This window comes from Vigna unguiculata, chromosome 11 (genome assembly GCF_004118075.2).
Source record: "Vigna unguiculata cultivar IT97K-499-35 chromosome 11, ASM411807v1, whole genome shotgun sequence".
Lineage (NCBI taxonomy): Eukaryota > Viridiplantae > Streptophyta > Magnoliopsida > Fabales > Fabaceae > Vigna > Vigna unguiculata.
Genome location: NC_040289.1, coordinates 40,280,885 through 40,305,209, shown reverse-complemented (window position 1 = coordinate 40,305,209; position 24,325 = coordinate 40,280,885). Strand labels below are relative to the sequence as shown.

Below are 24,325 nucleotides of genomic sequence, written 5' to 3'. Positions count from 1 at the left end.
AATAATGTTATATCCTCCATCACCATTCACTTACTTAAATAGTATTAAGTCAATTAAAAAAAAATATAAAATCAAATAAAAAACGAATCAAATAGTTAAATCATATATTTTCAATAATAGTAAGAGTGGATCGAAAAAATTAAGGGATAACTTTAGGTAATTCATTTGTTTAATATTCATATATTTATTTGAACGGCAGAGAAAAATACATTACCTATGCTTTTCGGACTTGCCACTTTAAATATAATTTTAAATTTCTTTAATTTTATAATTTGCCATCCATGATATAAAACAAACTTATGAGTTTGAATATAAAATGTTACTTAATGAAGTTGGGCAAAGATAAAATTAAAAGTTTTTATCATACAAAGACAATTACTGTTGAAAATATTCAAAATATTTGAACAATGACTAATAGAGTGAGCAAACAGTTCCCAATTTGTTTTGACCTATCACCACGAACCCTAATTCGGAATTTGATTCTCATTGCAGGGATCTGAAACAAGAGATTCTAATATGATCCACTGTATTGCTGGTTCAATTGTTGAAAGGCGAGTATGAATTAATTTCGAGATTGAAAAATTTGAGCGAAACAAAAACAGAGATGTACCTGAAGAAGCCGTTGTGGAGTGAAACAACAGGGAAAGGAGATGGAAATGCAAAGGTAGAAGATGACGGTGTTGTGAGCGAGGTCGGAAAGTCGCTGCAGCAGCAGAGAGTGTATAGAGAAGTCACTCTCGCTCTCAGAACGGGACTCAGAGACGCACGTGCCGAATTCTCCTTTCTCCGTGTTCGCGCTCTCCGTTCCATTCTCAAGTTCCTCCGTTCCGTTGCGGAGGCTGAATCAACCATTGACCTCTTTAATCAAACCCAATGCATTCCCCAACTCCAAGGTCTGTTTTATTCAGTTAAACATTCATTTTTAAATATGTAATAATATATGTCTTTGATCCATGTATTACTAGTGTTTATATACTAACAGAAAATTCAGTATAAAATAGATTTTATCTGGATTTTGGCTCCCAGAAGGTAATTAATGACACACAAATATCTTCTCCTATAACTTCAATAATTCCAGCTTAAGAAGTTTAGCTGAAAATCTGGATCGCCCATAACAATAATCTTATCACCCCTCGTGTGCAAGATGTTTGAAAAGTAATTCCATGATCAAGAAATAACTCTTCATGCAACTGATTCCCGAGTCAACCCAAATCAGTATCAAACAGATATTGCCTGCATTTTGGTTACTAAATGGTAGTTAATGATACAAAACTATCTTGTCTGATATAACCAGCAATTTTAACTAAACTTTAGGTTGAAAATAATAATAGTGATGATGATAATATTATCAATATTTTTTTGTTCAGTGCCATGTGGTTGTGTTTGCAGTGGTTCCGGTTTTGTTTCAGCACTCGCTCAAAGAGAGTGGGGATGAATACAATGAGAGTAAGGTAGGTGACTTGAGCCATATATTTGGTGTGGAACCAATGAAGGTGACGAGTCCATCTACTGATGCTGAAGTTGCGCTTGCTCTTAGAGTATTGGAAGGGTGTTGTCTGCTTCATCCAGAGAGTACAATACTCGCCCATCAAAACAATGCCATTCAGGTCACTTTCATTGCTAATTTTTCATGTTTTCCATTCTGTGGCTATAGATATTGTGACAAGTGACTTTTCCATTTCCATAAAAGTTTTATGGTTTTTTACTTCAGTATTTTCAGTTCTTTAATTTATTAAAATGAAAGACTCTTAATTCAAAGATGGCAGATGTGATGTTCGCCTCAAGGAAAGGCACACACAATCTAAAAAGAGAACAACCAAATTGATACCGTAATCCCCTCTTTTCCCTCTTATGAATGGTCTTGTGCTGATTACTTACATCATCAGCACAATCAGCACATAGCATCAACACAAGCCCTGTTATTGCCCACATGATTTTCTTTATCATGTGTTTCAATGTCTTCATGGGAGAAGCACTCATCCCCTTCATATATCTAAACCTCAATTTTTTAAAAAGAACAATTATCCCTTCAATTTCTTTCCACATTCATTGATACCCTCTGGTAGCATTAGTTAAAATGAAAGGCCAAATAACAACCTTTTCTCGAATGAAATCCAAATGCAAAATGAAGTTTTTATCCTTGGATTTAAGCGTGGCACTGCAATTGTATGCAAACAAAGTGCGATGCATGAATAGCACACGTGCACAAGACAATCCTTCTCTCTCCCACCGAGGCCTCCAATCTTAAAAAAGATATGAATGTTTAGATACTGAGTTATATATTTAAAAATTGCTGTACTTTTGTAGGTTTTAATGAATATATTATCCACTCGTGGAGTATTGGAGCAAGGTGCATGCTTAGATGCTTTAATCTCGTTGATGGTGGATTCATCATCCAATCAAATGGTAGCCTGGCACTTTCCTTCACAGCAGTTACAAATATGTATCACTTTTCTGTAATTTGAGAATTAACATCTTGTTTCTTTCTTTTGTCTTCAATTTATGCTTTAAGAACTGAGTTATTGCTTCGACAGTATTTGTTTTTATGTGAGGAAAAGTTGCAAAATAATTTGTCAGCTGTGATTGCTAATAAAAAGGGGAAAGAGTAGTGCTTCAGGAGTTTGCTACATCATTTTCTCTTCCATTCTTTTCCAATTTATAAAAGCTTTCGATATCTGAGAGTCTTCGCTTGGCTGATAGGATTTACTGATTGATGTTCCACTAGATGTTTAGCAAAGTTTTCTGTCTGCTAAAGAATGTTTCTTTTGTTATTTGTTTTTTTTTAATATATTTCTCTTGATAATTACCTATCAGGATTTCGAGAAATGTAATGGTATTATGGAAGTTGCTGACCTTCTAAGAGACAAACAAGTGGATGAAAATCTCAGGTACCGCTTCTTCATAGTCTTGTTCATTTTAATGCTGTATTCTTCTGATAGGCCATGCTTGTTAGTTATTCCTTCTTATTTCTTCAAGCTATTAGGCATAGACTTGATACATGGTATCCGAACAAGGCATCAAAATTTATAATTTAGTGAGTTTCGATCATATAGCGTATATCTCACTTCATTTGGTAAATGCAAAGAATATTCTGAGTGAACATGACATGTCAAAATTTGGTGGAGTATAGCGGTAAGGCAGTTAGAAAGCAAGCCTGTGGCATAGAAGAGATGAAAGCAGAAACTTTTAAGTAAAACTTCTGTCCTTAACACCTTGAAAATGGCACAAACCTTGATCAAAAGGGATTAACTATCCATCAAACTTCCAAAATATCAGACTTAGTTAGCAAATTAAACCAGGCAGACAAATTGAGTGTTTGGAAAACAGCACAGGCATGTTACTCGAACTGCTAAGCTATCTCACAAGGAGGAAGAGGTGACTATTGTTTACAGAGCACTATTGTATATCCTATTAAGTATAGCCCTGTCCTAGTAAGACATCCTAAACATTTCAAAACAATTGCAATTTAGGAAGAAAGGTTGCCAATAAGAAATTGGGAAACACATTTATTGATGAAAACTCCTGAAGTATCTAAAGTCCAAATAAAATAATTAAAATAATGAAGGAGATCTTGTATCTTAGGTTAAAATGTGGAGAGTTTTTGCTGCTTCTCATTGGTCATGTGAATGGAAGAGATTCGCCTCCTTTGGCAACTATACATGAAGATACAAGGCGTCTTCTGGGGGAGAAATCAGCCTCCTTGATATGGGCAGCCAGTCAGTTTGGCTCAACACTGGATCCAGAGCAGAGACTAACAGCCCTCCAGATCCAGGCTCGCAGGGTCCTTGAATCGTTAGACTTGTACTGAATGTTAAGGATAACACCTTCAATTTTAGGCAATTGAGAATGTGCTCCATGTTGTTTCAAAGTTTTGTATGTATATTCTCCTTTTTTATTGCAATGATAATTGTTTTCACAATGTGGTTAAGCTTTTGATAGACCTTAAAGTTTTTTGATTTTCTTCTACAGCAACTAATGAATGAGGGAAAAAAGAGTGCGAATTATCCTAAATTATTAATATTTTATTATTATTTCCAAACAAAATTTATACATATGATTTTCAAGTGGATGAAAATCTCAGGTACTGCTTTATTCCAGTCTTGTACATTTTAATGCTGCATTCTTGTAGACCATGCTTCTTAGTCCTGTAAACTTGTGTTGCTTTACCTTCTTATTCTTCAAGCTATTTGGTAGGGCATCGAAATTTCTAATTTAGTGAGCTTCGATCATATAGCATTTATCTCATTTCATTTCTTAAATGTAAAGAATATTCCGAGTGACCACGACATGTCAAAATTTGATGGAGTAGAGCAGTTCGGCAGTTAGAAAGCAAGCCTGTGGCATAGAAGAGATGAAGGGAGAAACTTGTAAGTAAAATTTCTGTCCTTAACTCTGGAATGCCACAACCCTTGATCAGAAGTGGATAAATTATCAATCTAACTTCCACAATATCAGACATAGATAGCAAAGTATACCTGTAAATCAGGCACAAGCATGTTACTAAAATCTCACAAGGAGGAAGAGGTGACTATTGCTTACAGAGCATTTATGGCACAAAGAGAAATTTCGTGGAAAGGGTTTTGTGTGGCCTTCCTACAAGTAACCAGCACTATTGTATATCCTATTAAGTATATCCCTGTCCAAATAAAACATCCTGAACATTTCAAACGATTGAAACTTAGGTAGAAGGTTTGCCAATAAGAAATTGGGAAACACATTTACTGATGAAAACTCTTGAAGGATCTCAAGTCCAAGAAATGAAGAATGCCATGCAAATGTTACCTCACGGCACATTAGAAATAGTTTTCTTCTCTTTTGACTGCTTAGTTTACACAAAAGGAGTTTCTGCAAGTTAGAATGCACTGTAAATTTGTAAACCTTGCTGTGCCATACTTTTTTCCGATGAAAAATTGTTTGGTTTTTAATGATGTTTGAAGTTTGTGATGTGGTGGGTCTGAGTCTGGAGATAAGTGAATTAAAATAATGAAGGAGATTTTGTATGTTAGGTTAAAATGTGGAGAGTTTTTGCTGCTGCTGACTGGACATGTGAATGGAAGAGATTTGGGTCCTTTGGAAAGTGTACATGAAGATACAAGGCGTCTTCTGGGAGAGAAAACAGCCTCTTTGATATGGGCAGCGAGTCAGTTTGACCCAACACTGGAAGCAGAGGAGAGACTAACATTCCTCCACAACCAGGCTCGCAGGGTCCTTGAATCATTAGACTTGGACTGAATGTTAAGGACAGCACCTTCAATTTTAGGGAATTGGGAATGTGATCTTTCTTGTTTCTAAGTATAGTATGTATATTCTCATTTTTTTGTATTGCAACTAGTCCGAGATCCGTTTTTTATTTTATTTTCTATAAGTTGGTTAAATTTTCAATAATAAAAATAATATATATGTGTAAGAAAATGTTTATTATCAACAATTAAATATATTAAAATAATGGATATTCTCATTTTTTTTTGTATTGCAATAACAATTGTTTGTACATTGTAGCTAAGTTTTATGATTTTCTTATACAGCAACTAATTGATGAAGGAAGAAAGGGTACGAATTATACTAATTTATTAATATCTTATTGACTTAATTAATTTGTAAGTCTTTTAATAGACTTTTATGTTTTTTCTGGCTATTGAGTATTTAATTTTTTTTCTTTTTTTTCTTTTCAATTGAGTTTTTATCCTTCAATCTCTTTTTTCTTTTGTATGTCATTGTTATATTATTTTATCATGCTGTTTATTTCTTTCTTAGCAAGTTAAGAAGTATGGAATTTTGTAATTAATATAAAAGGATATTTCAGACAATATAAAATGATAAATTACTTTTATTATTTTAATGTGTTTTACCAGGCATTATTACTACCAACCTCACACGAAATGCACCGGCCTTAAACAATAGTCAATAACTAAATTGGTCTTAAAACAAAAATCAAGAACTATGATCATTTTAAAGAATAATTTAACCTAAGCATGAGATACAGTATTCATTAAATTTAACATATGTCATTTTTATAATGTTGAATGTGTATTTTCATTATTGATGAATAAATAATTATTAATGAATAAATAATATATATTTTAATATAAATTCCAACATGTATGGTTAACAATGTAATGAATGGTCATAACTTAAAAAGAAGATTAAACTAGTGATTCACGTCGTTGTTGTGTGAGTAAGTAGTGTAGCAACACAGACACATTTCTTGCCCCAAATCGATAGCCATGAACTCTTTTCTTGCAAGCTCGTATGCTTCTTCTCCATTGCTCCCTCTTTTCCCACACTCTTCCAGAACTTTCAGACAACCTCGTTTTCACTCCAACTCCAATTTTTCTCCCATGGTTGTCGCATGTTGCTCCTCTGCACCGTCACACAGTGGATCCAACCCTTCTCAACAACCACTCCTCAACGACCAAACCCTACACACCGAAGTTGCAACCCCTCAAACCCCTTCGTTTCTTTCGCCCCTTCCCAAACTCACTTCCTCTGACCAAGCCTTCTTTCTCCTCGCATTCATCGCTTCCACGGTATGATCCTTTTTTTTTCGTTTTCGGCTACACTTTTTTTTTTTTTTTAGGTTATTCTCGCTCTAAATATTCTCATGAATTAATTGATACCGTAATCTGAGTGGAGTGTTTCATCAACTCGATTTGAATTAAAATTGTTGCTCTCTGTCTGAACATGTTTTTAGTATCGTTTCTGCAGACCTCAGTGGCATTCGCTAGCCTTGTTTTTGCTGCTGTTCCAGCCCTATTTGTAAGTTGTCTATCACATTGCTTATATTTATAGGTGCACTATGTATAAACATTTTTGGTTGCAGTTTACTGTTTATACTTCAAATTGAGAAGAATTTTAATTGAACTTCTGTTCAATCAAATTTTATTTTATTTTTTTTTGTCCATTAGGGGAGCATTGGATTTTAGATATTTTTGTTGAGTTAGTTAAACACGTAAAATGGATTTGGAATCTGCATATGATGTCAGTTCGACTGCAAAGCATGCTAGGCTCACTCATATTCCGATTTAGATACCCTTTTTGCGTGACTTATGTCTCAATTGATGAATGTTAATGTAAGTTAATCTTTGGTTTTTTATTTTTATTCTGTGGTGGAAGATCTTCAACTTCTGTTTCATTTAATAGGAACTTAACTTGCCTTATTGGCTATGCCTAGTCAATTTGTCTCTGCAACATTATATTTCCTTCGTGTTGTTTTGTTTTTCTCATGCTATGATGCCTAGACTTATCATATGTCACACCCACTAAATTGTCGTAATTGGATAATTGTTAAGCATAAGCAGACTAAAAATACTCATATACCATTTTTCTATATCTTCCTTAGGCGATGAGAAATGCTGCAATATCCCTTTCAAAGCTGGCTGATACAGCTCGTGAGGAGCTCCCTAGTACCATGACTGCTATTAGGCTTTCTGGGATGGAAATAAGTGATCTAACTCTAGAACTAAGTGATCTAAGGTAACAATGTTTACTTTGCTTTGACTCCATTATTGCTGTATTTCTTTCCATCTTTTCTTTTTCTTCTAAATGTTGGTTATCTTTTTGATTATTAACTGTACATCGGGTGTGTTGGGATAAATTCAGTTGAACATAACCAATGTCCTTCTCAATTTATCGATATTGTAGCTTGATAATTTTTGTGCATCAGAAGGTGTGAGTGAACATTTAGTGCCTGTGGAATGGCAATTCAAACACACACATAGTAGTTCTGTTTTGTGCTACTTTTTGTGCCGCAGTCCTAGAGTATCCTTAAATCTGTGCTCAATCCATTATTACAGTACCATTCAGGCAGACCCGGAAGTGACGTATATTCATTCGAAGTGTTTTTTTCTTTTTCTAGTTTTCTACTTTGTTTGAGTTACTGGGTGTTGTAAACTCGTTCTTAAGAGTTAAGATTGTTTGTGTTGTTTGCTGTGACAATCTGTTCACCTTAAGCAGTTCGTATTTATACTTCAAAGACTTATCAATTGTAATGAAGTGTGGACCAAGAGGTTTCCATGCCAGTGATTTGAACAATTTTATACGATTGTTTCATTCGTTGTTGCTTTGAAACAACCATACCTGGATATTATGAACTTAAATTGGCAAGAAATTGGACCCAAACCTAAAACTTTTTCCTTCTCATCCTGTTGCTTCATGCAAGACTGGTAATTCTTATGATTGGTTTATTTTCTGAAGTTTAGCTGGCATGGGAGAGATCCTTCTGAATCCTTCAGTTCCATCATTGGAAGATGTGGTTGGTCCTTCACCCAATATTTTGTTAAGTATGCAAGTGAAAAAGGCTGGCATACGTTGTTCAATATGATCAATAATAACTCAATAAATTTTTTCAGAAAAGTAAAAGAATTTTGAACATTTGGCAACTGGTAATGATAAAAGTAAACGCCCTTTTATCATGAAAGGAATTTCACGCACTATTATTGGGTTCAATTTGTGAGAACCCCCACCCCAAATAAGTAGGACCCACAAAAAATTCACCGAATAATAAAAGAGTGTTTAAAAGACTCTGTAAGAAATGCTAGTGTTCCTCTTATGAGGAATTGGTTTTCAAACTCAGCATTTCAGCGACATATCTAATCATATTTTTTGGGAATCAGCCAGGAAGTAGCAGATGGAGTCAACGCGTCAGCTCAAGTTGTGCAAGCAGCAGAAGCTGGACTACGACAATTTAGTTCAATGGCACGACAACAAACCGAGTGTATGTATACCATGTTTGCTGGGATTTCTTTAATTTTTTATTTTCCATTTTCCCCACTTAATCTTAACTACAATAGGTGTATCAGATCACAGAAATAAAAAATTGGGGTAGGCAACCACACTTGAATGGGTTGAAACGTTATGTTTCATTTTTCAGAGGATTTCTGTAAGGCACTCAGGTGTTAGCCATTGAATAATACACTCCCACACACAAATCAACCATCAATCTTTTCCCACACTAGGAATTTGAATTCCATTTAACGGCTTAAAGCATTGAATTATTAAGTAGTCAATTTTCTTTCGAGCAAGCAATTGGAGCACTTGTTGAATGGGGAAACTGATAAATGGGATGATATCAGTGGAATCTTGACTTTGTTCTTTGTTAGTCTGATTATAGTTGGGTTGAATACAGCCATGATCCAAGAGAGGGCGAATTTGCCCGAAATTTCTTTGCAACCTGCTGTTGCTGGAGCTGCTAGAAAGACTACTAGAGCAGTTGGCCGAGCCACAAAGAACTTGTTCAATATCATTTCAGGAAGGCAAGGCACAACAGAATATGATGATGATGACGGAACTTACGTCTGAGAAATCTGGTTAGTTCCACCGAAATGTTTCTACTGTGTGAATATTCCATTTACTTAATGCACACCACCCAAATATAGTGTAGGAAAAAGGATACTGTAAATTCAACCGAGAACTATGTGAACAATTGAGATCTTCTGTCGTGATTTCTTTGATAAATTTTTTATTTTGCTTTTGATCCTTAAAGCTTACTTCCATTAAATGACACGTGGTCGGGTAAATTAAACTGATACGTTCTTCATTTTGTTTATTCTTATAAATGTAAGACTATTACTGACATTTGACTTGAATAATCTCCTTCTCAAACATTCTCAAACATGAAGAGTCTTTTCTACGTTACACTTTTTTTTAGTGTAAGCATTTTTTAATCATTAGTATTTTAGTAGTGATCTTTAATTGTCTTGTTGTTTTAATGTAACAAAGACATATAAAAAAAATACTTTTAATATAGAAAATTCTCAAATCTACGATTCAGCGTTCATTTCATATCATACGTGAATAATAATAAAAGAAAAACTCTAATATTAATTATTAGATTTTCTAAAAAGTGATACCAACAAAATTTACTACCAATATATCAAAAACAAGTAAACTAAGAAATTTTAAAGTAACATAATGCAAAAAATAATGGTTGAGGAGTATATATCAAAATCACATATGAGTAAATAAAAATATTTAAGCCTGATTTATATAAATTAAAGAAAGGTTTGCTTGTCACAGTACTGTTTTTATACTAGTTACCTCACGTTTGTAAATTTGATTGTTTTTTTTTTCCTTCTAAATTGATTACTAACTTAATTCTCAAACAAGTAGTCATTTTTTTTTAATTTATAGGAAAAAATGACACTAAATTTTGTCACATTTTAAAGCATATTTTTCAATTTTGTTATAGTTGATTTTTTTTCCATTCTCACTAATATTACTCCCCCCTATCTCGTTCTCAACTATAAATTAAAAAAAAATGTCTCTGTTTCTTTTCATTGATATTAATTAATGTACTTATTTTTAAAATATCAAATATATTAATATATTATGTAATCAAAACAGAGAATTATTTTGAGTGTTGAATCATAAATTCAAATTGACCCTATAAAAGATAACTCTTGTAACTTTATATTACCTATATTGTTATTAAAGAAACGTAAAAATATTTTGTCACTATAGACTAAATTACAAATTTCCTCCCTTTTTAATACTTAGTTAAAAATTTTAGTCTCTTTTCAAAGTTTACAAAATTCGCCATTTTTATTGAATCATAATTTTCAAATGCATTTTCTTTTTACATTTTAATCAATTAAATTATTTCTAGATAAATAGGTTAGGAATAAAGAAAGAGAAATATATAAAAATTGAAGTTTGAAGCGTGAATCTCAGATAATATGAAGATTATGATGGCGGACAAAAAATCATGAAATGAAAAATTAAAATTTAATCTAACTTCAGATAAATTATCCTAAAAAAACTCTCCCTATAGAGATGAAAAGTTTTATTTCTTCACCAAACTTTTATATTTCAGAAAACATTTTTATTGGTTTCTTCCTAAAAAGAAAATATTTATAAAGTGGAGAAGGGTATAAAACTCTTCATCTTCCTTTTCAATGTTGAGTTATTGTTAACGTTGTGAATCTGTGAGGTGTGTGAGGAAGAAGATGGAGAAGGAGAAGCAGAAAGAATTGATATTATCAAATTCAAAGGTTTGTAAAAGGTGTAAACAGAGCTATGACCCAAATTCCAACACTTCATCCTCTTGCCGTTTCCACACTTCTTTCTTCGTTTGTCGCCGTCACGACGATCAAAAGAGGTATTCTTTCATCTACCAATTTCACCTCTCTTTTTTTAGAGCTCCAATTTTTATTCATAATCCTATTAAATTCCCTTTTTTCCCTCTTCCTTCTGAAAAAAAAAGGGTTAATTCGCGTTATGATCATCATGTTCTTGTATCAGGGTTTTAGGATTTTGATTTAATGTCATGTTTTGTCACCTTTTTTCATGGATTGCTTATTTGTCATGTATAGATGACATACCATTTTGCATTTAGGGCAATTTGTGTTCATCTTCCCGACACAGGACATGCAGAAGCTTGTGACTTCATCTTAGCACTGCCCAACAATTTTTTTTGTTACCATTTTTTTGTTCATACCAATAATTTGAGAACAAGGCATAAGGTATCATACCTAAGTTTGTTCGTTTTTTGTTGAGAAATGAAAATTCATCAATTCAGGTATCAACATGGATACTCTAATATCCTCTGTCAATCCTTCCTTTTGCACATTGCAATGAACCCTCAAGCCCCTACCAAGTTTGCTTACGTCTTCATTGAGGGTCACTTCACTCATTTTTGGCTTAAAATACTGTTTAGAGGAGAAAGAAAGATAAACTTGTTTATGAAATAGGATTGAGAAGGTAGTCATGCAGCACTCAGAAGTTTCATAGTGTTTTTAGAAGAAAAACTCTGAGCAAAGTAGTGGTTATAAGCCACAATTTAAGCAAAACAATGTAATGGAAATTTCTGGATTTTTGTTGTCGTTGCAGATGACGATTTACACAAAAGGTATATTTTCTAAAAGTGTCTTGGCCTGATTTTTTAAGACCATAAAATTTTAAGAATAATGGATTGTGTTACATTCATTTCTGCCAGTAGCATGTTGATGATGGATAGAAGCCCCAGTTAGGAGAGTTGTTTTGATGAAGGATAGCCTTATGGCCAGATGTAGATGAAGATAACAAAAATGTTTTAATCAAAACCATGAAACTGTTAAGAACTTCGGGGTAAACGGTTTTGTCTGTGAACATGATTCATAATAAACCTCTAAAGCATCACTTTATACATGCAAAGGCTTTAAGATTTCATTTAGCTGAAACTGAGTATGTTTATTTCACCACTTTCCTAGTTTCCTTCTTTTATTACAATTTACAACAGTCAATAATACTGAGTTTGACAGAAACCTTCCAACATTGTGAAAGTTTCTGATATATCTTCCTTTCTTGGTTATTTTTAAAACTTTCACATTGGTATATTCACTAAACAAAAATCTTGACAATTTTTCTGACAAAAAGTATAATTTGTCCAAGAACATAGCCACTGTGTAACGAATTCTCGGATCCTGTTTGTTGTTGGAGTTCCAGGGGCTTTTAGTGGTCAAAATCTTGTAATCTCCACAAATTTCTCACTTATGTTGTAACCTCAAATTTCTACCAGGCACAGGGGGATTCACATGTCAGACATCCTATTCACTGTACAACTTTTTATGGTAATTTGCAAAACACACTCCACACAATGAACTTCTGTAAATGCTTGTACTTTCTCTGTTTCAAAGTCCGGAGTTTTGTTACTCGTTCATTGTATTCATCATATTCTTACGTGGGTGTTTAAGCTCCGGCACGTAAATCAGGATAGTGCTCAGAGGAATAAAAGATTCTAAATCTTGCAGCAAAAAATCTTAAATAAACAAATCACAATATGCCAATGTTTTACTTGGACAACTAATGTTGGAAGATGCTTATTTGTAAGTTACAAGAAGGTAACATAAATGGTATTTTGAGAACCAAATTTTTTTTACACCCATTTCATACTGATCTTTATTACTTTTCACTATCTCTTTTTTTTTTTTTACAAATACAAAAAATTATTTTTTATTACTATTACCCTTTCATTGTCAAATGGTGTCAAACAAATTTTTTTCAAATGAGAAGTAATGAAGTTTTAAGCTGACCAGATCTTAGACTTGGCTTCACCTTATCAGGTGAATGTGAATGCCAGGCTGGTGACCTGGAAATTTATATCTTTTCTACTTCAATTATCAATCCATTCCCATATTCTGTAATTTATTCTTTTGTTAATTATGAAGGTACTATGAACTGGGCCCGGATGATCCACCTTATGCTGCAAAGTTCTATGACTGTTGTGGGGCTGAAGACCCTGAAGCTTCTGGTTGCACAACCAGCTTTCATGTCTCTTATGACGAAGACTGATGTAATTTCTCACTCTTACTAGTTAGTATTGGACAATCTACTATCATACTTGTCACTTTTTAACCATTGTAAGTTTCCAGATTCTTCATCTATACTTTATTTTCTGTGAGACAAACTGAGTTTGATGATAAACTTTTCTTCATTTCTAATTTTTCATCTGCATAATTGTTTCATTCATTCCTTGTAATGATTTTCAAATTACTTTTCACCATCGCTAGTGGCCTCCTTTCATGGGCTAATTGGGACCATACGAATTAATTTTTTATGGTGGTCTTCAATTTTTTCAATAAATTACATTTGCCTCTTATCTTTTCTTTATTTCTTTTGATATTCAGGGACCTACAGGAAACTCCTTACTTGTTTTAGTATTACATTGACTCTCTCTTTTTCTCTCTCTCTCTCTCTCTCTATATATATATATATATATATATATATATATATATATTACACTAACCCTTAATGGTTTGAAGAATATTAAAAAAAACAATGAGGATTATGTGCAATCCGAGAAATCCTTAGGAAGTATCATTGTAATTTCTATTAGATTTTATAATCTTTGTTGTCTCTATTCCTGTCTTATTATAACAATGATATGATTTATATAATTTATTGTATCTATATATTTTTCTCTCTCTTGATGCCATCTACCATTTAGTTTCCACCCACCATTTTTCTTACAGTCAGATGCTACTGAGGCTGGCCTCCTTTTAAGGAATTGTACCTATAAGGAGCCCTTCTACACGGTTAGGTGTGTTCTGCTTCTTTTAGTTTATTTAATATATTACTAATATTGATGCTGCCCAAATAAAAGGGCAAAAAATCCAGGGAACTATGTTCAGTAATGGTCAACAATAGCAGAAAACTCCATGAGTCAATAATGCAGGGAACTATTTACTTCCTTTATTTTCAAGTTGGCTATAATTGATTTTTATAGAACTACTCATAAATGTGTGATGGTTATTGAGATCTACATCCAAGTCATTTTGTTAATCAATGAAGATTTGTTGTTAATATATTGGTTTTTTTATTCGAGATATTACTGCAAGATAATATATATACTTAAGTGATTAAATTAATCCATCCAGCAAGGAATTCATAAGTATAATAATGAACAAAACTATTTTTGTTTCAACATTTAATTAAATACAGTCTTGCAAGTTTATTTAAAATAAAATGAATAATATATAATGTTTGAGATAATTCACAATTTATTTCAAAGAAATGTACGTTACTTTAAGTGCACTCAACCCACTGTCACAAAGTAGCATTCTACTTTTAGCATGAAGACTTTTTTGCTTTTTTCCATCAAGTACTTCTGTAGGTGTAACCCTTAAAGTAGGAAAAGTTATTGTATAACATGGTACCACAATGTGTTTATTAATATATTCTATTCAATTTCTATGTTACACAGGATTAAATGTTTTTATTTTTTAAGTTTGATGTAAAATTAAAATTTGTTTTTATTTCAAGATATAATATGATTTTTAAATTTTAAATATAAATAGGTATGCATTTTTTTAATTTAACTGTTAAATATTTTAGATATGTTAAAAGAATGTTTTAGGATGATTTTTGAATTCTTTACTCAAATTTTGGTAGGTTTTGGTTTAAATATCAGTTTGAAACTCAGTTTAAAACATTATTTAACAAATTAAAAAAATAACGTCATTGCTTTAAAAAATTGTATTTATTATTTTAAAAATTTGTGATCAAAATTTAAAACATTAGCAAATTTTATTTTCACTTAAAAATTTAGGGACTTAGGAACTATGAACATAATTAAGGAGTAAATTTTTGACATTTCAAATGCAACTAATCTAATCTATTTTGGGTCATGTTTCACGTTTTATTACTTCACATACTCGAAATTCAAGACACAGAATAAACAAACAATAATTTGAGCTCCCTCAGCTACTATTCAAATGCAGGAATTTTGACAACTACCGAAGTGAATTTTTTTTTTCCAAGAAATGTGATGAAAACAAGAAGAATAAAAGAGGAACTGGTCTGACATTTTGCATGTGACAAAAATGTTTGGGGAGATTATTAATGAAAGCAACTGCAGTTGCAGCAAAACAACCAACTAACGTGTTTGTTTGTAATGAGTAGCGTTGGCGTTGTCTATTTAATTAAAGTGAAAATGAGAGTTCTTAGAGATGCTAGCAAAAAAAACAACATTGACTGTTCTGTGCTTGATTAATTCATTCAAGTTTAAGGATTTTTTAGGACAAACCAAACAAACAATATTACTCATACAACATGCTCCCCACCTCAGAATGATGATGTTACATGTTTTCTGTCTGTCTTTGTGCCTATCTCATCTCCATTTCCCAATTACAAATCTCATCAATTTTTTCCATTTTCATTTTCATTCCTCTCCCCATGTGCATGCCAGTTGTCTCAAACTTCCTATGCTAGCTTCTCACACTAATAAAAGTAAGGCTTAATCGGTCGGATTATACCTAATTAAGACATTTTTTAAAAAATTAGAACTCGATCAACACTTTTTTTTAAAAAAGATACCAAATTGATATATCTGAATAAAATTAACTACTATCCAATTAATTAAATATAAATTTAGATTCTCAATTAGGTTTTTTTTGGTATTATTTTCATATTATATCTTCAAAATACATTGATGAATACTATTTTTGATATTCATACTTGATGAAAAGTTATTATGTGATTCAGTTAAAAATTACTCTATGATTGTTATCTGAGAAAATTTTTACTTATGGTAAGATTATTACTTGCACAACCATAACCTTTTTTCAATGTTAATGATGTCTAACTAGACTGCCAAAGATAGGTTGTTGTAATTTTCGTTATAATGTTTAAATAATAATGAGTTGCTTTTATGGTTTGTATGATGGGTGAACAACTGGGCAGAAGAGAGAAGTTACTGCATAACGCAATTAACATTATTGGTTGAGACATGTCATGTGATTGATCATGTGGATGGTATACAAACAATGACTACTAACCTAATATCAATATTTATTTTGTTATCAACTTTGCACGAGTTAATCCAAATTTAAATTCTTCGGTATATTCAATAGTCTTATATTATTTAGATTTCAAGATCAAACATATTTTAAATATTCCTTCTACTTTTGATGTGTTTTTTAAAGATAAAATCGTGACAAAATTCTAAATTTTAAAACAAAAAATAGATAAAAAATGCGATGATTGACTCTAATGATATTTCAACATACTTGATATCTAAACATTAACAATATTTATAAGAATGAAAACTCTCATTATCCTCTGCTGAAAAGCTTATTTTGAAACAGTTAATAAATTCAAGTGAGAGATAACACACACAAAAAATTACCAAAAAATTGTATTTCCTATTGCCAAATCTATTGAAATAATTTGATCAAGTTTATATATCTATATATAGTTAAACAGTTATGATGATTGCTTTAAGAGTGAAAATGGGGTTAAACCTAAATCCAGTGTTTAAGTTGAGTAAACAATATTCAACCAAACGTGATGCTGCTATTTTGTCAGATTTGCTACTGAATCGCAACAACTAATTAGCATGCTTTCTGCATTTTTCTTAAAAAAATGAATATGTTCATACAAAATTATGAGTTGACCCAGACCTTAATCTCAAGTTGCACTCAAAATAGGCATCTTTGAGATGCATGCTTATGTGTAAAGTCAAACAAAGTTTCCACACACAAAATTATATAAACTTTGTGTTTTTTCTTATACATATGTGCAAAGAACATTACATTTTAATTTGTTCTGCATTTGTGACAAGACATAAATCAAAATTCTTTCAGCAACTTTCTGAAATTTATACACAAATACTACAAGTTGTGACGCAATTCAAGTAAATCATGTTTGTTCCTATGATTCACTTTATTTTACACGTGACCTTTTGTCAAAAATATATATATTATAAATATTTTCTTTATATAAACTAATGCCTTTTACCCGTTTTGTCACTCTCAAGGTTTTTATAAAATAGTTGTAGAGATTTTCAAATTCGGTATTAATAAAGTTTTTGGCAAATATACTGATGTAATTATGAATTTTTCGGTTAATTTCTTTTTCGTGTGAAAGAAAAAGAAGAACAATAAGATAAAGTTACATTTTTTATAGAATAAAATATAAATTATAGCTAATAAAAGGTTTACGATTATGGTGAATATTTTTTTATCAATAGTTATTAACTTTCTTTTTAAAAAAGTATACATACTAAAAAAAAAGTATATGTATAATTAATCTTCAACATTGCGGCCAATGATGAAAAACATTGAAATGTCATTATCGACAGTTGTTTATAAATAGTAACTAAATAAAAAGCGACTTCAAATTATGACCTTTAATTTAATATCGTCATCAAATTTTCTTTATATAAAAAACGTATTATTGGAATCATCACCGACAAACTGGAAATAGTTTATTTGTAAGAAAATAATCACCAATTGGATATTTAAATATGTGGAGTGAAATTAGCATCACCGATTCAATTTAAAGTTGTACCTAATTTTTTTTTTATATTTTATTTTAAAAATTAGAAATTGAAATGAGTTTTGCCACATCCACAAGATAGATAGATAGAGGATTATTGGTTGCTAGTCAGTTTCTTACCCTCCATACCAAAGTTGATCTCATGCCAACTTTTATTTTAATTATATAAAAAATAATCAAATTATATTCTCAATAATTTTGTGTAAAAAAATAAATTTTATTAATACAGTTACTAAATTATAATTTGATGTTATTGTGATTATCTATTTTAAAGTATCCATTTCTTTTAACTTATTTATCATTGTAAAACTAATTTTAATTTGTTAGAAGTCTTACATCGATCAGAAATAAGGTCAATTCACAATATATAAATATGGTGTAAATTTCATTTTACAAGTCAATTTTATAAGGTTGAATTAGATTTAAAACTCACTTCTAACATAACTATAAGATTAAGGTTCAATGAGTTGAAAATTAGAATGAGACATTGAAAAAGAAGATTAATGGAATGAACATCTAAATCCATCAAAGTAATTAATCTAATTAATTAGAAAACTCCATTTTGTCACTTATATGTAATTTCTATATATTATCATATTCAAAAGATAGTACTCATTATGTTCCCTTTTTAATGATAAGATTTTTGACAAGAAAAGAAGATTTTTATGCTATTTTTTCAAATGTATCTTTAATTTAATAAAAATAGAAAAATTAGTTATAACAACCTATAGCGAAATGTAATACTATATATTCATGTTCATTAAAATAAGAATACATTATTTATGTTGGTCAAAAGTCAGATTTCAAAGAAGAAAAATAAGTTCTTAAATAGTGAAAAATTACCTTTTTTATGTCAAATTCAATTTATTACTTTTTTTTAAGGAAGATAAATGGAACAAAACAGAATCCCTATTTAATATGCTAATATTCTTTCATCATTGATGCATAAAACCACGTAAGAGCTAACAAAACACTTATGATGTCTGTCATGTTTATATATGCCATCATAATAATAGACCAGGTTTCTCTTATAATAATAGTTTTTTGTAATCTCAAAGTTAAGTGCAAAAATTAATAATCTTTACAAGTGCAACATCAATAATTGATTGAGATAAAAAAAAAACATATTAGATTAAGTGAATTTTCAATTTCATGAATTATTTTAAAATTGTAATGAAAAGAAAAAAAAAAAAGTGAGTGAGTGAGTGATAGATAAAGTTATAGCAGAGTGTATAATGGTAACAGTAACAGTGTTACTTTTGTACCTTCGATCACTGCATCCCACATCGGAAAGACGAGACCAGAGAGCAAAAAACGGTTAACAATAAATGAATGAATGTGAGAGAGAAAGAGAGAGAAAACAGAGTGTGTGTTTGTACACTCTGGACTAAAAAGAGAACCAGCTCAAATTATTTGGTTTCTCCTCTGTAAATTCTCTCTGCATCTTTTCCTCACACTCTCATTCACAAACTCAAAATCTTCAACTTAAGCAAATCTAATACTGTTTCTTCTTTTTCTTCTTTCGTACAATGTCAGAACTCTACCATTTTTAACTCTGCAAACGCATCGCCTTTTTGCCTTTTCTTCTTACTCACACAACTTCTGCCACCATGGCTTCAAAATCTAGGTGAGTCAAACTTTCTGGGTTCATGAGATTTGATCTGGTTTTGTTTTTTTTTTTGTTTTTGGTGAATTGTGATTGCTGGCCGCTTGATGAGGTTTGATCTGGTTATTATAACTTGCAATTACGGGGTTTTCTCCATATTTTTTTTCCAAGTTTCATTTTTGCGAGTGTTCATCTGATGGAATTTCGGTGTTTCTATGTAAACTCTGTCGGCAGTTCGAAGTTGGGTTTCACTTCTTTTTCGTAGTTGCTGCTTGTTTTGGCTTCATTTTGTGTAATTGTGTTGGTTCAGGGTTATTGTACATCACTGTTTGTGTCTTTATCTGCTGTTCTCGACCTAATTTTTGTTTGGGTTGGTAATGATTATTGATGCTCAATTTGGGGTAAGAGTTGCTTTATAGTGTCGTAGATAGTTAGATCCATCTATTTGGATTCATCGCATCATTTTGCTTATTTAATCTTGTACTGTGTGTTCTGTTAAAAGCATTATTGACCTGGTGTTTGTTTTCATTATGAATTTGCAGACCCAATCTATCTGAAAATCCCAGCAAGGGATCAATGGTGACTACTAGAATCAGTAAAGGTAGCAAAGTAGTGTCCAAATCAGAATCCGAGTCACAATCCCCTTTGCAAAATTCGCGACTTTCTGTGGAACGATCTCCACGATCTGTTAATTCAAAGCCAACGATTGAGCGCAAATCACCAAGACCTTCCGCCACACCACCTGATGTAACTTACAGATTGCACTTATGTTCCTCTCTTTCTTTGAGATTTCGGTCATAATTTTCTGTATTACTAAATTGTTGACATTAATACATGGCTTTGCCTTGTTTTTTGTTGGAAAATGCTGAGATGTTTCTTGCATGATTCCTTAAAATTGGTTCAGAAAAATATTTTATATAATCTAGCTTTCCTTTTAAGAGTATCTGGATTTTGATTTGTGCCTGTGTATTCTTGGTTTGTCAGAAGCAACCCCCTAGAGCTGCAAAGGGTTCAGAGTTGCAGAACCAGTTGAATCTTGCTCAGGAAGACCTAAAGAAAGCAAAGGAGCTTCTCATTCTGGCTGAGAAGGAGAAGCTAAAAGCAATTGATGAGTTGAAAGAAGCACAGAGAGTGGCTGAGGAAGCAAATGGCAAACTCAGGGAAGCATTGGTGGCTCAAAAACGTGCAGAGGAGAATTCTGAGATTGAGAGGTTCCGAGCTGTGGAATTGGAGCAGGCTGGTATTGAAACTGTGAAGAAGAAGGAAGAAGAATGGAAGAACGAGATTGAAAGTGTAAGGAACCAACATGCTTTGGATATGGCTGCTCTTCTCTCCACCACGCAGGAGCTTCAGCGGGTTAAACACGAACTTGCCATGACTTGTGATGCAAAGAACCAGGCATTGAATCATGCCGATGATGCAACTAAAATTGCCGAGATTCAGGCAGAGAAAGCAGAGTTTTTATCAGCTGAATTGTTGCGATTGAAGGCCTTACTGGATGCAAAACTGGAAACACAAGCTGGTGAGAATCAGGTTATATCGAAACTGAAAGCCGAGATAGAGGCTCTCAATGAAGAACTTGAAAAAGCAAAGGGTTACGCTGATAAGTTGTCAGAGAAAGAAAGTTTTATTGAACAGCTTAATGTGGAGCTTGAAGCTTCAAAAATGGCTGAATCTTATTGCCGAAGCCTGCTAGAGGAGTGGCATAAGAAGGTTGAGGAACTGGAAATGAGAATTGAAGAAGCAAACAGACTGGAGAAATCTGCATCAGAGTCTTTGGAATCCGTGATGAAACAGCTAGAAGGAAGCAATGATTTGTTGCACGAAGCCGAATCTGAAGTTACTACTCTTAAAGAGAAGGTGGGGTTATTAGAAATGACAATTGGGAGACAGAGAACTGATGTTGAGGATTCAGAACGCCAACTTCGTACGGCCAAGGAAGAAAGTGTTGAGAAATCAAAGGAAGTTGAGGCTCTGAAATCTGAAATTGAGAAGGTTAAGGAAGAGAAAGCTCAGGCTTTGGACGATGAAAAACTTGCTGCTTCTAGTGTGCAGAGCTTATTAGAAGAGAAAAACAAACTCATCAGTGAACTGGAAAATTCTAGGGATGAAGAAGAAAAGAGTAAAAAGGCAATGGAAAGCTTAGCTTCCGCATTACATGAAGTATCTGCAGAAGCCAGAGAAGCCAAGGAAAATCTACTAAACATCCAAGCTGAACGTGAAAGCTATGAGGCTCAGATTGAAGATTTGAAGTTAGTATTAAAAGCCACTAATGAAAAATACGAGTCCATGCTTGATGAGGCACGGCACGAGATCGATGTTCTTGTATGCAGCATTGAAAATTCCAAGAGTGTGTTTGAGAACTCCAAGGTTGAGTGGGAGCAGAGAGAGCATCATCTAGTAAGCTGCATAAAGAAAAATGAAGAAGAGAAGGTATCTCTGGAAAAAGAAATAAAAAGATTGCTTTATCTGCTTAAAGAAACCGAGGAAGAAGCTAATATCAACAGGGAGGAAGAAGCTCAGTTGAAGGAAAATCTGAAGGAAGTTGAGACTGAGGCAATTCAACTGCAGGAAGCTCTGAAGGAAGCGACGGCTGAGAACATGAAATTGAAGGAGAATTTATTGGATAAAGAAAATGAGTTGCAGAGTATGTTTGAAGAAAATGATGAACTTCGGGTAAGGGAATCTGAATCTATCAAGAAAGTGGAGGAGTTATCTAAGTTGTTGGAAGAAGCTACAACCATAAACCACACAGAGGAAAATGGGGATGTTAGTGACAGTGAAAAAGACTATGATTTGCTTCCCAAAGTAGTTGAATTTTCCGAAGAGAATGGACATGTAGGAGAGGAGATTTCAAAGGTAGAAAGCATTCTCTCAGAGAATCAAAAGGAACTGAAACAAAACATACCAGAAGAAAGCATCGACAAGGCTGAAAATATTGCATCTCCGAAACCTGAGGAAGTGAGTGAAAAACTGAAGGAAGAAGAAGAAGATGAGAGGAAAGAAAAGGAGGATTCAGTAGAAGTTGAATTTAAAATGTGGGAGAGCTGCAAAATAGAGAAAAAGGAGTTCTCTCCAGAGAGAGAAGCAGAACCAGAATCATTTGAAGAGGAAGTTGAGTCAAAGGTAGAAGAAGGTGGTGAGAGTTTTGATAAGATAAATGGAAATGCAGTGACAGAGAACATTGATGAAGGTGGTGGGAGTCCACCACCAAAACAACAACAACAGCAACAACAATTGAAGAAGAAGAAAAAGCCTTTACTTGGCAAGTTTGGGAGCCTGCTAAAGAAAAAGGGTGGTGGTGGGAACCAGAAATAGAACAGTATTGAACTGTGGCATGGGAGGTACATTGAACATTCAGTTGTTTGATCATGTTTGTATGATTTTTGCTTCTCAGAATAGATTTTTTATTGGATCACGAGGCTTGTAATATTGTTTAGGATTTTTCGCTATTTCCTCTTTTGGATTGTGGTTCTGTCCATGTTAGTGAGAAATTGTATGTTATGCACACTCCCTTCTCCTCTGTTCCTCCCTTGCCCTCCTATCTAGATTTCATGAAAGGAGTGGCAAGCTGGATTGTATTTTTACATCATCATCCCAGATTCAAATCAAAGTTTGATATTTCATTCTTTTTTTATGCTATTTCCATCTCTTTCCCATACATTGAAATTGTAGTTAGTTTTTTTCTTCAAAAAATTTGACTTAGTGGTAAAAGATTATAAGTTCAACTTCTTCTATTAATAAATTTTGTTCCGGTACACCGATAAGTTTCACATCTCTAAGAAGTCGAGGTCAAGTGAAGTTTAATTATTCGAAGTTTAAATATTTCTATCTCTCTTAAACTTTCGAGATACCTTTGAAAGACAAACCCGTAACAAAACTCAAATATTCTAAAGCAAATAATATATTGGGAATGCAATCTTAATTTGATAAATTTAAAAAAAAAGAAGAGAAGTTGTGAGTTTCTTTACTAACAACTAACATTATTTGATAAAAGAGAAAGAAACTCATTTCTTATTCTGAAATATTTTTTCAGATAAATAAGAAAATGCAAAGAAGTACACATATATCACTTCTCTAATTAAAATACAAAAGAAAAAAGAAATAAAGGTTTCAAAATCAATACTCAATTTATTAAAGTATTCTTTACACGTTCTTAATGAAAATCATATAAAGCAATTGTTTAAATAAAAACTATGAAGTGAATAAAAAAATCCATACCAAATTAGAATATTTATAGTATAGATATTAAATTTTTAACAACAAAAAAACTCAAAATTTAAAATTTTATTTACAAAATCAAAAAATTTGACTTTGATAAGCTCCTTGGAGTAAAGGGTATAAAAAACTTAGTTTTAACTCAAGCACTTGTAACCGATATTAATTAATGAAAAACAACATAAGAGCATAAAAAATAACATAAAATTCATTTGCAAAAACATTAGAAAATTGAATTTTGGTTAATCGTTTAATTTTTACTAAATATTATTAAATTGACCTACCAGTTGGAGTCTAAAAGTTTTCTAACACTTAATTTAATAAAACTTACTAAAAACTAGATAAGACACTTATTAAGGTTAAGTTTGATTAATCATAATTAAAAGTTGAGTCAACATCATTAATTTATTCTTCAAATTTTTGTGATATGACACTTACCAAATTACCATGAGGTAAAAGTTTATTAACTCTTGGACTTCAACTTGAGTTTAAAGTAGAGAAAACTTTAATTTGTGTATTTATTTTCTTTTAATAGTTATAGTTTATTAATTTCTCTCTCCTCTCTTCCTTTACCAAAAAAGTCTTTAAATTCTACCTCAACCCTACAACTTTCCATGGTATTTCCATGATATTTATTCGACTAAAATAACATATTTATCAATGATAAAAAATTTGTTAATAATTACCAATAATTATTTATTGATATGTTTTTTTGTCAATATTTAAATATTGTGATTTGGTTTTTATTTT

At 32.1% G+C, this 24,325-nt stretch overlaps 4 protein-coding genes across 8 annotated transcripts; all 4 read left to right on the top strand.

Annotated features, from left to right (window-relative positions):
- Nucleotides 1-383: 383 nt before the first annotated feature.
- On the top strand, nucleotides 384-5,528 carry LOC114170009. Of its 2 annotated transcripts, none has more exons than XM_028055471.1 (5): nucleotides 384-893; nucleotides 1,390-1,607; nucleotides 2,308-2,406; nucleotides 2,815-2,888; nucleotides 5,007-5,528. In XM_028055471.1, exons 1-5 carry the CDS (start codon nucleotides 605-607, stop codon nucleotides 5,230-5,232), a joined length of 906 nt encoding a protein of 301 aa, XP_027911272.1. In that variant the 5' UTR covers nucleotides 384-604; the 3' UTR covers nucleotides 5,233-5,528. The 2 variants fall into 2 exon arrangements, with proteins under 2 accessions (XP_027911272.1, XP_027911271.1); XM_028055470.1 differs by lacking the exon at nucleotides 5,007-5,528 and adding an exon at nucleotides 3,583-3,934 and having other exon boundaries at nucleotides 605-893.
- Nucleotides 5,529-6,145: 617 nt separating this feature from the next.
- Nucleotides 6,146-9,480, top strand: LOC114168552. Its single transcript, XM_028053426.1, has 5 exons — nucleotides 6,146-6,527; nucleotides 6,706-6,756; nucleotides 7,340-7,473; nucleotides 8,613-8,713; nucleotides 9,125-9,480. The coding sequence occupies exons 1-5, from the start codon at nucleotides 6,225-6,227 to the stop codon at nucleotides 9,295-9,297; spliced, it is 762 nt and encodes a 253-aa protein (XP_027909227.1). The 5' UTR covers nucleotides 6,146-6,224; the 3' UTR covers nucleotides 9,298-9,480.
- Nucleotides 9,481-10,815: 1,335 nt separating this feature from the next.
- Nucleotides 10,816-14,239, top strand: LOC114168822. Of its 4 annotated transcripts, none has more exons than XM_028053785.1 (3): nucleotides 10,816-11,095; nucleotides 13,143-13,267; nucleotides 13,947-14,239. In XM_028053785.1, the coding sequence occupies exons 1-2, from the start codon at nucleotides 10,944-10,946 to the stop codon at nucleotides 13,264-13,266; spliced, it is 276 nt and encodes a 91-aa protein (XP_027909586.1). In that variant the 5' UTR covers nucleotides 10,816-10,943; the 3' UTR covers nucleotide 13,267; nucleotides 13,947-14,239. The 4 variants fall into 4 exon arrangements, with proteins under 4 accessions (XP_027909586.1, XP_027909587.1, XP_027909585.1 ...); XM_028053786.1 differs by lacking the exon at nucleotides 13,947-14,239 and adding an exon at nucleotides 13,602-13,620; XM_028053787.1 differs by lacking the exon at nucleotides 13,947-14,239 and adding an exon at nucleotides 12,494-12,545 and having other exon boundaries at nucleotides 10,895-11,095; nucleotides 13,143-13,415.
- Nucleotides 14,240-19,034: 4,795 nt separating this feature from the next.
- LOC114168669 (WEB family protein At3g02930, chloroplastic-like) lies at nucleotides 19,035-22,988 on the top strand. The gene is made up of 3 exons (XM_028053570.1): nucleotides 19,035-19,378; nucleotides 19,900-20,104; nucleotides 20,342-22,988. The coding sequence occupies exons 1-3, from the start codon at nucleotides 19,362-19,364 to the stop codon at nucleotides 22,673-22,675; spliced, it is 2,556 nt and encodes an 851-aa protein (XP_027909371.1). The 5' UTR covers nucleotides 19,035-19,361; the 3' UTR covers nucleotides 22,676-22,988.
- Nucleotides 22,989-24,325: the final 1,337 nt, after the last annotated feature.

Coding starts and splice junctions, on each gene's coding strand:
- LOC114170009 (XM_028055471.1), top strand. CDS start 605: ATGTACCTGAAGAAGCCGTTGTGGAGTGAAACAACAGGGAAAGGAGAT. Junction 894..1,389: donor ATGCATTCCCCAACTCCAAG/GTCTGTTTTATT, acceptor TTGTGTTTGCAG/TGGTTCCGGTTTTGTTTCAG. Junction 1,608..2,307: donor ATCAAAACAATGCCATTCAG/GTCACTTTCATT, acceptor GTACTTTTGTAG/GTTTTAATGAATATATTATC.
- LOC114168552 (XM_028053426.1), top strand. CDS start 6,225: ATGAACTCTTTTCTTGCAAGCTCGTATGCTTCTTCTCCATTGCTCCCT. Junction 6,757..7,339: donor CTGCTGTTCCAGCCCTATTT/GTAAGTTGTCTA, acceptor TATCTTCCTTAG/GCGATGAGAAATGCTGCAAT. Junction 7,474..8,612: donor CTAGAACTAAGTGATCTAAG/GTAACAATGTTT, acceptor TTTGGGAATCAG/CCAGGAAGTAGCAGATGGAG.
- LOC114168822 (XM_028053785.1), top strand. CDS start 10,944: ATGGAGAAGGAGAAGCAGAAAGAATTGATATTATCAAATTCAAAGGTT. Junction 11,096..13,142: donor CGTCACGACGATCAAAAGAG/GTATTCTTTCAT, acceptor TTAATTATGAAG/GTACTATGAACTGGGCCCGG.
- LOC114168669 (XM_028053570.1), top strand. Junction 20,105..20,341: donor CTTCCGCCACACCACCTGAT/GTAACTTACAGA, acceptor TTGGTTTGTCAG/AAGCAACCCCCTAGAGCTGC.